The sequence below is a fragment of the Poromitra crassiceps genome (genome assembly GCF_964638095.1).
Source record: "Poromitra crassiceps genome assembly, chromosome: 8".
NCBI classification, from domain to species: Eukaryota; Metazoa; Chordata; class Actinopteri; order Beryciformes; family Melamphaidae; genus Poromitra; species Poromitra crassiceps.
Genome location: NC_139629.1, coordinates 30,652,312 through 30,667,003, shown reverse-complemented (window position 1 = coordinate 30,667,003; position 14,692 = coordinate 30,652,312). Strand labels below are relative to the sequence as shown.

At 40.9% G+C, this 14,692-nt stretch overlaps 2 protein-coding genes across 2 annotated transcripts in view; one reads left to right on the top strand and one right to left on the bottom strand.

Moving 5' to 3' along the window:
• The window catches only part of ppip5k2 (diphosphoinositol pentakisphosphate kinase 2), a gene marked incomplete at both ends in the record, with an annotated part of 86,684 nt that extends 75,041 nt beyond the window's left edge, over window positions 1-11,643 (top strand). The window contains 5 exons of the mRNA XM_083641162.1: window positions 5,137-5,157; window positions 10,226-10,366; window positions 11,134-11,226; window positions 11,347-11,485; window positions 11,625-11,643. Coding sequence (XP_083497288.1) covers window positions 5,137-5,157; window positions 10,226-10,366; window positions 11,134-11,226; window positions 11,347-11,485; window positions 11,625-11,643 — 413 coding nt within the window. The remainder of the gene's footprint in view (window positions 1-5,136; window positions 5,158-10,225; window positions 10,367-11,133; window positions 11,227-11,346; window positions 11,486-11,624) is intronic.
• On the bottom strand, window positions 11,622-14,009 carry LOC310780455 (uncharacterized protein). Its single transcript, XM_083641035.1, has 2 exons — window positions 13,644-14,009; window positions 11,622-13,611 (listed from the first exon to the last, which is right to left on the bottom strand). Exon 2 carries the CDS (start codon window positions 12,230-12,232, stop codon window positions 11,699-11,701), a length of 534 nt encoding a protein of 177 aa, XP_083497161.1. The 5' UTR covers window positions 12,233-13,611; window positions 13,644-14,009; the 3' UTR covers window positions 11,622-11,698.
• Between the last annotated feature and the right edge of the window lie 683 nt (window positions 14,010-14,692).

The window sequence follows — 14,692 nt, the reverse complement described above, 5'->3', positions numbered from 1 at the left end:
GCGATCTCTTTCCCGACATTCCTCTCTGTGCACGAACCCTTTGATATGGTAATTAAACATCAAAACACCCGCGGCTTATAGTCCGGTGCGGCTTATATAAGAAAAAAATAGTCAATTTTGGTGCTGCGGCTTATAGACCGGTGCGCCTTATAGTCCGGAATTTACGGTAGCTTGATTTGACCAAAAACAGCCCTTTTTTTCTACGAGCTGAGATAATGACCCTTTTGTGAAAGGAAGCATTTCAAGCACATCATTGACTCATTGCTAATATTTTCTGATGTAATGCTGCAGCTGCCTGGGTCTGTTGTATGCTGTAGTGTCCTGCGTGCCCCACCTCCCCCCCTCCTCCTCCCCCCCCCCCCCCCCGTTGTGGGAGGAGTGTCTCTCTGCTCTGCTCGGCTCTGCTGTGAATGCGTTTGCTCTGCGTGTGCTCAGCACTGAAAAGTCCGCTAGATCCAGCTTTTTTACAGCCGCGTGTATGTCACCAGCTTCCAGTTAAGAACTCCACGGCTGATCATGCGAATGGGCTGTTGCAGCGGACACGAGGTGCTCAATTGTGACAGCAGATTGGCTGCTGCAGGGGCACAGCTACGTTATGCTTCAATGAAGCAGCTGCATACGGACGGACGGATGCGATGCGATTTCCTTTTCCACAACGACTTCTTCTGTGTGTTTAACTCATGGATAACTCTACTTTCTCTCATCTGGAGTGCGCTGTTGCCACCTAAGGGTTCTGTAAAATAGGTTAGACACATTCAATAGCTCTCATATTGTAAGAGGCGATGTAAGAGGCATAGATCGACATCCCCCCCGTCAAAAAAACAATTTCGAGTTATTGACGCCATTTGGCGTCGCTGGCAGCCTACGGTAAATTTCTAATGACGCCATATGGCGTCGCTGGCACTGTGTGTTAAGGTCAAATTTCAAGGTATTTGGTCCAGGATGCCCGCTGAAACAAATGAAATAAATTAATTTTGTAAAAATTTGCTGGGAGTACCAATAAAGTGTTTATAATGGAAGTTAATGGGTCCATCTGATGGACCAATGCTAAATTTAGGTGTAATTTCAAAACAAGGTCTTTGGATGGTAGAAAGATAATAGATATGGATGATTTTTGTAAAATACCCCCAAAAAAATACCTAGCCTTAATTTCAGACCATTTACCGGTAGTCAAAAAATGGCCCATACGCGAATGTAAGAAATATCCATCAGATGGACCAGTAGGGTAGACAAGCTGAACCCAAAAAGATTTTTCTTTTCTTTTAATTCAAATACCTGGGTATTCAGTATACCTATTTAATAATGTATGCAAAAAATTCACAAAAATCGAATTTCTTTAGTTTTTCACACTTTTTCACATCCAAAGTTCATTTTTCAAGATTTCATTCATAACAGTAATCTACAGTTTGCTGACATCACATAGTACTATCAAATTTTCCTTTTCAACCAATCATATCACGACATGACAGCTGTCAATCAATCTTCATTTCGAGGAGAAAATTCTCTGGAGAAAATGGGTGCCTCGTGCCTGTAACCTGGGAGAATTTCTAGCCCATAAACTAACTAATAACTTGGCCAATTGTATGTAACATACAAAATAAAGCACACAGTAATGTCTTTGAATGCAAAGACATGTAACTGGCTCGTTAAACTTGCATTCCAGGATAGCGTTAGTCTCGCTTGCCAGACGGGTTGTCTGGTTCTCCACTCACGTAGCGCCAACACAATGAATCCCACTCGATTTGGGGGCAGAACACGCCAGGATTGTTTAACGCCAAATCCAGTCCCCAGAATTTTCAAATGAAATCATCGACATGCTACTATGGCCCGCCTCTCAACCTGTCATCTCAGACAAGTTTTGCTTTCAGTCTGAAACGTGACTCCGACCCACGCGCTACTTGAGTTCCGTTGGGTTCATCTCGTCTTTAAGAACACAACCAGCGCGGTGTGACAGACAACCATGGCTTTAAGGGAAGTTCTGTATATTTAATTGTTACATGTATGGAGAAGTAGGGTAGCTATGAAACGGATGCTACAGTATCTCTTTGCAGTGAATACACAGTTTAACCAGTTGTGGGGGTGGGCCGTTAAGGCGGTACTATTTGCTGTTAACACCAACAGGTGCTACCAAACGTGAGTAGAGGCGAGGAGAGTCGAGATGAGCAGGTACTCTGCGGTCGAAAAGCGCCATATGATGCACCGTTACCTCATCCACTTTATTTTGGTTACTTTTTCTGCCTCCCATGATTCCGCTAACTCTGAAAGCACATGGAATGAAAATTAGGGATGCACGATAATTATCGGACCAATAAATTATCGGCCAATATGGCCATTTTGCGTTATTATTTATTATTCCAATAATTACATTTTCCCCCATAAATAAGAGCCGATAATACGACGCCATGGGGCTTTGTTTTTGCCTCGGAAACGGAGCATATTGTTGTCTCGTGATGTCACAGCTGCGACTGCAGCGCTGCCTAGGGCAAAACATGGCTGCTGCCAGTGTGGCTGTTTTTCACCGTTATAGATGATCACAACGCTATTGCAATTTTCAATCCATGTCCCGCACGGCTTCCGAGAGGAGGGGAAATGTCTGAGCTGGCATTACGTTAAACCAAACCTGGCGAGGATGCAGCGGATTTGTTTACATTTACGTTAGCTGCTGTGGCTAGCGAGTGTTAGCTCAGCTAGCGCTGCCTACACTCACGCGCGTCGCGGGAACGGCCCCAAAAAACAATTCTGCTCTGAAAACAGGGCGTCATAGTAATGTAAATAAATGTGATTCGCAGTATCTAGCTATGTAGCTACAAAAATCAAATCAACTAACACCATATAAAAGCATCCTTCTGTGCGTGACAAAGCGGAAGATCCACCGGAACGAGGCGCGGGTCGTCTTCTGTCTTCCTGCCTGTACCAGGAGAGCCTGGTGACGCGAGGTTAGGTCAGAGCTATGCTCACTACATCTGCCTTTTGGCTTCTTCTGTTTTTACCCCAGGTGTGCATAAAATACAGGTTTAAGAACTTTTTTATATATAATTATAAAAGAAATGTAATTATAATAATTATTGGAATATCGTATCGTTATCGGCCAGGAGAAGCAGATATTTATCGGTTAACGTATCGGTTGAAAAAAATCCATATTGCGCATCCCTAATGCAAATGCGGACATTGGGACTGCTGAATACTCACACAACCCGTAGGCACCATGTGCTTCTTCAGATCATCTGGAAAGTCCCCCTGTCCTACTCGTGCCATGCTTTAGAATAGAATGGGTGCCATGCTTTAGAATATAATGGGTACCATGTAGGGGTGTCACAATATATCGTCCCACGAAATTTCGCGATAGTAAAACGTCACGATATGTATCGTTGAGATGAAATCTCATATCGTGGGGGGAAAAAAAAATTTTTTTTTTTTTTTTTTTTTTTTTTTTTTCAAAAATAGACAAAGAAACGTCTTTGTTTGTTGAAGTTCAATGTGTGGAAAGTAGTTCAGTTGAACAAGTCTCTGAAGAGACACATGAGAAGTTATACAGGAGAGAAACCATTCAATTGAGTTTCTGGCAAAACTGTTTACTTGAAAGGAAAAACTGAAGATGCATAATGAGAATTTATACTGCTGAGAAACCTTTTAGTTCAAAGTAAATCTAAGTGACGGTGTAACTCATTCTATTTCAAGATAAGCCTTATCTCCAATCTCATGTTTTTTCTAGTTGTTATTGTAATAACAATTTCCCACAACAGCATGTTTTGTATTTGTGCATTTCAAATAAAATACTACTTTTCCAGTCATATATTGTCATTATTCAAGTTTAAAAAAATATTGTTAAAATCGTATCGTATCGTATCGTTATCGTGAACCCAGTATCGTGATACGTATCGTATCGTGAACTGAGTGTATCGTGACACCCCTAGTACCATGCTTTAGAATATAATGGGTGAATGCTTTAGAATAGAATGGGTGCCATGCTTTAGAATAGAATGGGTGAATGCTTTAGAATAGAATGGGTGCCATGGTGTAGAATAGAATGGGTGACTGGCCAAACTAGCTGCTTTTCTCCAAGATTTTTAATGCTGCCATTATTCTTAAAGTGCTATTGGTACCATTGCCCCAGATGTTGGTAACATTCAATGTCATTTTCCCAGAAATTGACAGTTGGTTGGTAATTGGTGTCTTTTAAAATGAGTCTTGCGACTTTGATTAGTAGATTGATGTTTTCAAATAGAGCCTACTGATACAAGGTACAGTACCTTAGTGTAGTACATTTAAAATGTTTAAATATATATATGTATACCGTAAATTCCGGACTATAAGCCGCACCTTTTTTCCCGTTTTTTGGCCTTTTTTGGCCCCTGCGGCTTATATAACGGTGCGGCTTATCTATGGATTTTTTCCAAAAAAAAAAAAAAAAATCTCTCTTTTTTAGCACTCTTTCTAACTATAAATCCACTTCTGTTTTAATTTCCTCTCTTGCCCTCTTTTCACCACACCGCGGACACTGTGTGCACTGTAAAAAACAACACAGGTGGTGTTGTGTTATGTTGTTTTGTTGAAATGTTAATAAATGGGAGCTTCCTCAAACAGCCATCTCTTTCCCGACAATCCCCTCTGTGCATGAACCCTTACATATGGTAATTAAACATTAAAACACAAAAAAAAAAAAAAAAAATACCATTAAAACACCCGCGGCTTATAGTCCGGTGCGGCTTATATATGTAAAAAACAGTCAACTTTGCAGGTGCGGCTTATACACCGGTGCGCCTTATAGTCCGGAATTTACGGTATATATATATATATATATACCGGTATATAGTATATGTATATATATATATCGGTATATAGTATATGGAAATGGAAATTTAAAGGACCAGAATAGGGGTGGACACAGAGGGATATTCTCTTTGCACCATGGAAAAGATTTGTATAATTGCCTTTACTTCTATACGTTACTATTGTTTTAAATTAATAATAGATCTCCGTTTTTAGGAATTGCATTGCCTATTCTCCATATTCCTGGCACCATTCAATTGTTTTTTGGATCTAATTTGTAAATTAACATTTTGGAAGTTTGTTAATTTTGAGATCTATTTTTGTTTGTTTTTGTTTTTGTTTTATCTGCTTTTCTAAATGGGTCAGTCTTTTCCAGTATGTTCTGTGGTAAGTGTTTTTTAATCAAGTTTAATTTACCCATTTCTTTCTTGTCTGTATGCAGTTTGGTGTTCTTTAGTAGCTCTAGTAGCTATTTCTGTTTCTGTAGCTCAACTTCCTTTATAGCCTTTACCATAGAGTCCTCAATTCCTGCTCCCCCTCCTTATAACCTTGTACTCTTCAACCTCAGAGCCTAACTAGATTTGCTGTGTACACCATTCATACACATTCATCCACAGCACACCTCTTTTCCTAAAATTATTTTTTCTAGTCATATTCCAGATTATGCTGGAATAAGTTGTTGAAATCCTACTTCACATGAATCATTGCAGGTACATTATACCTTCTGTTTTTATTTCTCAAAAGCTTGGCTTTAAAAGCAGCACTTTTTTGTCCATACTAAACCTACGTTATTCCATAGTAAAATATACCTCTTCAGTAGGCTACTTAAAATAAGGCAAGTTAAGACCATACTCTGTAGAGAAGCACTAAAAGTTTCATCACTGTGTTTGATTCAGTGGACAGTGGGGGATTATTCAGACAAAAATCTTACCAAATATTCAGGTAAAATAAATCAAGGAACATTAACATACCGTAACTGGACAGATGTGCTTCTTCAAAATTCAAAAGATTTAAAAAAATTCCACTATGCTACACATCTACAGTACATCACTGTGCTCATCACTCCTCGTGCTGTGGATACAAAACCCCATGAGATTACAAGTTTTTCCTCATTTGAGTTTCACTCATTTGGTTTGTTTGGTCTGTTGCTTTTGCCTGTTGACTGATGGAACATTCTTGTCTTCTTTTTTTACTTGCCTGTTTTCTTATAGTAGATGATACATTATAGTAATACACGTGTTAAGTTAGTGTAATTACTAGCTCCTGTTCTTTGTTCCTCACTCTGGTGATTCTGCCTCATTCTCTAATTGTTGCCCACAGTGATGATAGCTCAGCCTGAGGCAATGGCTTCCCAGAAGAGAAGCAAATAATCTCTGTCCTGCTGGGAGGGTTTTTAATCCCAGAGAGTCTTCACCAAGTCTTCAAAAAGAGATCGCCCTTAATATACAAGTTATGGTCAAAAATATGTGCCCGCTCCATTATAGAATCGTGTCAACACTTCTTGGTGTAACAAATTGGTGTTAACAGACAATTCCAGTGTTATTGTTTTGCTCATTTTATGCATTCCGTTACTGTCAATGTAGATCATTTCCCACTGCTTTTGTCATGTTATGAGATACTATTTTTCCTTTGCAATTGATCTTTTTTTTTTTTTTTTTCACAAGGAAAAAAGCAATGGATACTACAATGACAGAGTCAGGTGGTCCTCATAGTAGGACAACAAATCAAATTAAAATAGAAATTAAAAGAAAAAGAAAAGAAAAGGGAAAAGCAGACCCACCCTCCCATCCGAGTGGCGTGCTGAACCCTCCCCTCCCAACCCAATGTTAGTTCATGTGAAATAAAACATGGTAGTACTAATCTAATACAAGTTCAGGTCAATAGCTGTTCGATAGCAGCCGCAGCCGAGGCCCAGGTCAACAGTTTTTTCACTAGCCCATGCATTCGAGCTATAGATAATTCCATATGGAGGATGTTCTTAAAGCAAGTTTTTTTTTTTGCAGCTGTTAGACCTGCGAATAAAATATGAGACTTAGATATCGACAAAGAGGTGAGATGTCATTCAGAATCAACAATCTAGGGCAACAAGGTACAGACACATCCAAACGATCTGACAGAGTAGAAGATACCATTTCCCAGAAAGAGGACACCCCAGGGCACTCCCAGTACATATGCATAAAGGTGCCCCTAAGGTCAAGATCACATAATTGACAAATTGGGGTGGGTATAATTTTCATGAGGTGACGTTTTCTAGAAGTAAGATGTAATCTATGCAAAAAGTTAAAATGATTTGGGTTTTTGGATGTCCTGTCCACACTGTCCCACACCGTAGCCCAATCCACCTCCCCCTCGTCGAGGCCAAGGTCTCTTTCCCACACTTGTTGTACTGCAAGTTGACCATAAGAGGTCGTCAGTAACAAATTATAGAGCTTAGAAACCAAACCACTGGACTGTGCACCTACATTTAGTATGACATGAAGCGTATGTGTACACAGAGGACTCCCCCAGGGCACACCATAAGCACGCATGGAAGATCTGAGTTATAAAAAGAAAGAAAAGCCAGGTAAATCATGTGTTATTCGCAGGTCATTGAATGATCTGAGACCCTCCTCATTACAAACATCAGACAGAACATGAATACCTCTACTACTCCATTGAGGAAAAGAAAAAGGGACCCCACCTGAAAGAAGAGCATTATTGTGGAAAATGGGACTATTTGTGTGCCACTTTAAGTGAGAGTGTGTAGCTTTCTCTACTAAGTACCATGTTGATAAAAGGAAAGACATTATGGGGCCTAGTTTGGTTTTAAAATGTTTAAGAGGCAAATTAGAATAATTTAAATCTTGTAAGCAATGAGGAAGTGCAATGTTTTCCTCTATTGTTCGCCATGAGACTGAGGGATTAGGGTTAGGGGTTAGATGGTTTTTTGAAGTAAATACCTTTAAATACAGTAGGCTACTCCCAGTGAAGAGGAGTGGCGCCATTTTATGCCATAATTGTGTAAAAGCCTTCTCTCCAATGCAATTTAATTGATGGACGCTGGCAGAACAGCACAATTGGTGACCTCTCCTTCACAGGGATCACCAGTTAAAGTTGAAACGAAATGAAGTGGTTGTATCTCTCAATTAACATTAAAGTCCCTGGAAACCAGAAATATTTTATTATTATTTTTGCATTTTGAGTTCATCACATCACAGGACCCTATGTTAATAAGCCACCAGCCAAATTTGAAAGATGATGAACGTCGCAAAGTATATAAATTTAGGTTTGACAGTCATGGCAAAACTCATGAGAATCAATTATTTTTTAGAGTGTATTTTCTCCCGCGGACTGTGTGGGCGTGTCCCGTCTGCAGCAGGGAAATTTCTGTCTCTCGGAGAGAGCGAGAGAGGGGGGGAGGGAAACGGAGAAAGAGAGAAAGAGAGATCGAGTGTGTCGAACACACACACACACACCGTGTGTGTGTGTGTGTGTGTTCGTTGCTCGGAGAGGGAGAGTGCGACTGCACAGCGCCAGTGTGTGTGTGTATGTGTGAGTAACCTCGCGTCACCAGGCTGTGTGTCTCTCTCTGTGCTCTCTCTCACACTAGTCCTGAGAGAGAGAGAGAGAGAGAGAGAGAGAGCAGCATAGCGCTCGGCACAGAGTGGGAGGGAGGCAGACAGACACTGAGGGAGCACTGTCACTGGGGGCAAAGAACGGACAAAAGGAGGGTGGGTGCAGATTGCGCGCGTGTACAAAGGTTATATAGAGCTTATGACGTCATAAGCTCCTGCATTTTAGCACCTCGCGCACTGCTCTCTTCAATGAGGAAGTACCTTGTAGAATCTTGTAGAAAAGTGTCGATTTTAAGGCTTTGGGTTGAAAGTAATGTATAATAATTTCGGAGGCACACAATTACTAACATAAGACCCTAAATAACATAGTTAGAACGTTTTTGTGGATTTTGGTTTCCAGGGACTTTAAGGGTTGGAAAATGTCAAAAAGCATTTTACATTTTTACATTTATATTTACTTTAGAAATGTTAGATTAACATTTCAACCCACGAGAGACCAGAGACCAGTTTTTTAAGATTTAACAAGCGGCTTTATTCAACAAATTCAACAAATGGCATGGCATGGCAGCTACTTTGGCGTATGACTCGTAAGATGTAAGACGTAATTGTAAGATGATGCCCCTCTTGAGGTGGGAGGGGGGCATCTGATTAGGTAGGATAGAGAATCCTTCTTCTATCCTAGCTCATACAGAAGCCCTCCTCTCGCCTCAAGAGGAGCGCCATCTTACAATGGAGTCATGGCAAAGTACTTGCCATGCATGCCATTTGATAAATAAAGTATCTTGTTAAACCTACCAACCAGTCTCTCATGATTGAAATATACTAGGATGAAACTGGCGACAACTGACGTCATAACCGACGTCATACATCTTAACTGATGTCATACTTGACTGACGACACGGGCTGATCAGATATGATTATGGAGGTCGGTCTACGTGGGTTGAAATTCAGTCTGCAACTACACTTAGACAAGCAACATTTATGCTGTAGTTTATACATGATATTAATTACTTACGGTAATTTGTTCATGTTAACATAACTCTGCCATTGTTTTCACTGAATCTGCTCGGCTTGTACTGAGCGACCTAACAGATTGATAATGCCCTAGGCTCAAGTATAACTAGTTTTTGCTGGATCCATAATCATAAAGTCAGTGTACCAGGGTATAATACTCATATTGTATATCCCCTACAATAATTTAACTATTTATGATCACTCCTGTTTACTTTTTAAATAATTACAATAAAAAAAGTATGTCAGTCGGGTAAGTGAGCACTCATTCATCTCAAGATTTTTTATTGTCACTCCGTAGTACAAGTACGCACGTGTGAAATTCTTATGCTGTATAGGCTCCGTTACAGACAAGGTTGTGGCAACACTAAAATACGAACGGTAATAAATAGGTAGTAAGGGTATTAAATAGAATGAGATGGAATGTATATTTTTTTTAAAGTGTCCAGGTGTGCAGGGAGGTGTGCAAATGTCAATAATCCGGGTTATTGAGGGTTTATTTATTGAGGAGTCCTGCAAGCTGCTTGTGCGTGCTTTCAGGACCCTGTATCTTCTCCCTGAGGGCAACAGGGAGAACAGGCTGTTATGCGAGTGGTTCGTGTCCTTGGTGATCGTCTCAGTCTTGGTGACAGTATTTCTGTCATTCATTGCCTGCTTCCAACAGTAGCCACCTCAATCTGGAGTTTTTAAATTGTTTTAGCTTGATGTCATTATGAAAATGCTATGATTTTGTATGCTGACTTAATTACCCCAGTGCTTGGTTCAAAATCATTGATGGTCAACAATTAAGAAAGCGTATTATACACTTTTATTTATTTATTTGTTTGTTTATTTTATTTTATTTTTTGTAGTATTGCATAAGCTTATCGCTTGCTGCCATTTCGCCCTAGGTTTTGAGCTGTACTCCATGGTTCCATCCATATGCCCTTTGGAGACCCTGCACAACTCGCTCTCGCTGAAGCAGGTGGATGACTTCCTGGCCTCCATTGCCAAATCCCATGATTCCTCCTTGAACATCTCAGCCTCTCCCGGTCTGTATCCGTTAATGTATCATCATAATATGCAAGTTGCCAGGCAGCTCTCTGCGCCCTCCCTTCCATAAACTAAAATCTTGTATGCAAAGTACAACTCTGGTTGCTCATACTTGTTATTAAATCATTCGCCAGCAAAACTATTTTTTGTCAGTGTAGATTAGCCATCGCGATAACAGGCTGTAATATAAATGCTGGTCAGGCGAGGTTCACTCTGCATTGGAGAGAGAGCATTGTCTCTGGCAAACTTCATAAATTCCAACCCCTTTAGGCAAAACACAGCTCTGCTAGCTCAGTGTAGTTGTTACTGAAATATTTGCTGCCAAACTAAATATGTTTTGTCATGCATAGATTAGCTACCACTGTTGCAAAGCCATAGTTGGGTTGATTGAGTTACTTGAATGTGGCTCCTTCTTGATGAAGATGTGTTGTGCAGTGGGGAAAATAACTCTTCCTTATACAACAATTTAATTCCAGTCCCAGTATTCAGTTAGGATTCTGGCTGTTTGGCTCATCTCGTCTCATTTGTGCATAGGTTAGATTTCTCTCTGAAGTTTGCAGGCTGGTCAGAACTAGACTGAGAGCTGCCCTGATTGGCTGTAAAGATTCAAGTTTTTCAAGATTTGCTGAGAGCATTGGATTTATTGATAGCTGTCAGCATGTAAAGAGATTATTGGATATTACCAAATGGTTCTAAAAACAATGCCTATCCCAGCTTTAATTAATTAATATTGACTATTTGGAATACTGTCTTCTACATTCAACAGCTGTGAAGAAAGCCCCTCTCAACACTTATACTCCGGCTAAGGTCCTGCCTTGTCCATTCACGCAAGGCAAAAAGCTCCTTGAGAAGTCCAATGGTAAATGCTTTGTCATGGTTACATTTGCAGATCATTGATATACAATAAGCACATTGAATATGAGTGGAATGTCTCTCTTTTACCTGGCTGTTATGACCATTCTCGTTTTGTTTGCCTCAGTGAGCGGTGCATCCCCAGGCAAGGCCCTCCAGTGTAGTCCTGAAGTTCCGTCCGCACATGGCGCAGCAAGAAGTAAGTCGCCAGAGCCCACAGCTACTTGTTCCCTACAACCAGCTAACACCACAGAGGACCACCAATGGTCTCCTGGATCCAGAGCTCTCCAACAGACCAGCGAGAAGCTTCTCACATTATTCCCAGATCCCGCAGAAAGCGAAGGGGTCAAGCAGACTTTACAGCTTGGTACCGAAAGTCACAAAGTGCCAGAGTCCCCCGCACAGGAAGCTCAAGGTCACGTAGTGCTGACAAAGCACCCAAAGAAAGATCCTGTGACATTACGTCCAGCTCTGCCTGCTCAGGATGCTGTAAGCGGCAACGAGCTGCTGCAAACATCCCAGAGTAGCGAGGGTTGTGAAACGCAGCTGCTGGCGTCTTTTTCCCATGTTCCACTTGTAGACAAGGAGAAGGTTACTGCTGGAGAGACGGCGTTGTCTTCCACCACCAAGGAGAAGGTTACTGCTGGAGAGACGGCGTTGTCTTCCACCACCAAGGAGAAGGTTACTGCTGGAGAGACGGCGTTGTCTTCCACCACCAAGGAGAAGGTTACTGCTGGAGAGACGGCGTTGTCTTCCACCACCAAGGAGAAGGTTACTGCTGGAGAGACTGCATTGTCTTCCACCACCAAGGAGAAGGTTACTGGTGGAGAGACGGTGTTGTCTTCCACCACCAAGGAGAAGGTTACTGGTGGAGAGACGGTGTTGTCTTCCACCACCAAGGAGAAGGTTACTGCTGGAGAGACTGCGTTGTCTTCCACCACCAAGGAGAAGGTTACTGGTGGAGAGACGGTGTTGTCTTCCACCACCAGCAAAGAATATGAAATATGACTCATATTAAAGTTCAACTTTGTCAGTTGAATGAAAATTGTTACGTATCTTCTAGATCAGGGGTGTCAAACCATATGTTTGGGGGCCAGAACCGGCCCGCCAGAGGGTCCAATCCGGCCCACAGAATGACTTTGCAAAGTGTGAAAATTGTACAGAGAAGTCCTTCAGTCCAATTTGATGTACTTGAAGGCTAAGAGGCACCAGGTTTCAGGAGCAAGTTAAATATTAAGTAGCCTATTCATGTTTTCTATATTCATCACTAAATGGCCCATCAAAGAACGCATTCATTTCAAACTACTCCTCCTCACCTTCAAAGCCCTCCATAGCCTGGCCCCCCCCTTATCTGACTGACCTCCTTCTCCTCCATCGCCCTAACCGTACCCTCCGATCCTCATCCACTGTTCCCCTCATCGTTCCACCATCCAGACTGAAAAGCTTTGGAGATCGAGCAGAGCTGCACCCCGACTCTGGAACTCCCTCCCCCAGCCCATCAGAGGCTCACCTTCACTCTGCACTTTTAAATCCCGACTCAAAACCTACCTGTTCTCCCAAGCGTACACCCTCCTCTACCCTTAACCACCTCTTCCTACCTCGCCTCCTACCCTCTTTCCACTTCCCTCTCTTCTGTCTGACCCCTGTCCCTCCCACACTCTCCCTCCCTCCCCTCTGTTTCCATATATCCCCGATCCATGTGTTAATTGTTACTTGTATCTGTTGCCTGTTGTTATCTTGTTTCTTTATGTACTCATACTGTGTCAGCCTCTTTGGGTCATTGAAAAGCGCTTTATTAAATAAATGAATGATTATTATTATTATTATTAGAACTATTTTCATTAGGCATTTCATTATGCACAGTTACAGACAGTATTTGATCATTTGTATGCTAGCTGAGATAACCCTACAGTATGTGAACATGTACCTGTCATTCTTTACATGAAACAGGAACATTTGGAGGTGTTGTTATTTATAGGTTATTATGCATAATTAAGATTTCCTTTGTCTGTCCCACTTCAGACCAAATTGGGTCGCATGTGGCCCGTGAACTCAAATGAGTTTGACACCTCTGTTCTAGATACAATTCAAGGATTATTGGAATTTGTAGCTGTTAGGAGGAGAAAATATGTGTACTTGTAATCTTGGGTCACTTTGGTATTAGTTCAGAAATAATACCTGCTCAGGGTTTGGACGTTCATGAAAGTCCTAAATGCTTTATGGGAATTAGAAAATTGTGACTCCCAGGCTTGTAAAAATACAAAATGTATTCCAAATTTTGTAAAAGTTGTTGTAATCAAAATCACTTTATTTAATGAGTACAGTTAATGTACAGCAATTAATCTTGGTGGCCTTGGTGCAGAGACGTCTGATCAATATGCATAGTAACACACTATCATCAATATGCATACAGTAGTAACACACTTATCATCAATATGCATAGTAACACAGTATACAAGCGTAGTGCTCATACAGTGGAAAGTGACAGTAAAAGCCTTGGAAGTAGTCATTTAAACATAACACTGCATATGCACGTTCAATATCTATCTGCATTGCATAGGTTGCCACTGAAGAGAAGTGAAATGAGTATAGTGTTACTGTATGATATTGCTCTATTTTACCATGAGGTCGTTTCACTCAATAGAAGGAAGAAATGCATTACAATACAATACATTACAGTGATATTAGCACCGTAGAATATAGAAGTGGAGATGTGGCAAAATGTGGGGATGGATGAACAGTTGGATGTATTTTAACAATAAATATTTTTGATAGGGCTGTGGGTGTGAGTCATCATAGGAGGGCTGGATGGGTAGGGTGACAGTTCAGTGGCTTTTGTTTTCTTGAATAAAAAATAGTTCACACATTAACAATTGGTTAAGAACAATGGTTGAAGTTGCTCAGAATGGTTTCCAATCCTGCACTTGACCTTTGTAGATGTACACAACACTACCAAAATGTTCCCCACAGAAACACACTGACCATCTCTTGTTAACCACCTTTCTTTCTTTTGCTGTGGATTCTAGACTGCATTTAGAGACACTTTCAGAGAGACAGAGGCGTCCTGTCATCACTTAGCCTACTAAAAGTCCAGTAATTTCTTCCTTGTTCTGTCTGAGAAATGGACAAAATGTAAATTTTGATTTTACAGTCAATGCAATTCAAAGGATTGCCTCAGCTGCTCAACTGGATGGATGTTAAGACGAGGAAATAAACATTGCTGTCAATGTGATGGCAGGGTTACAGTTCCACTACAGAACAAAAAGGCGTGCGTCTGGGAGATAAGAATGCAATGCAATGCATTTCATGTAAATCTAATAACCTCTGGTTACCTCCAGTTAATGTACTATCTTTTTTCCTGTTAAAGTTATAATTGTATATAAAGTATTCCATTTGGGTTTTATCACATTAACAAAAAAGTAAAATAACTTTTCAAAAATAGAAAATGTCATAATAGTGAGAATTGTAGGCTA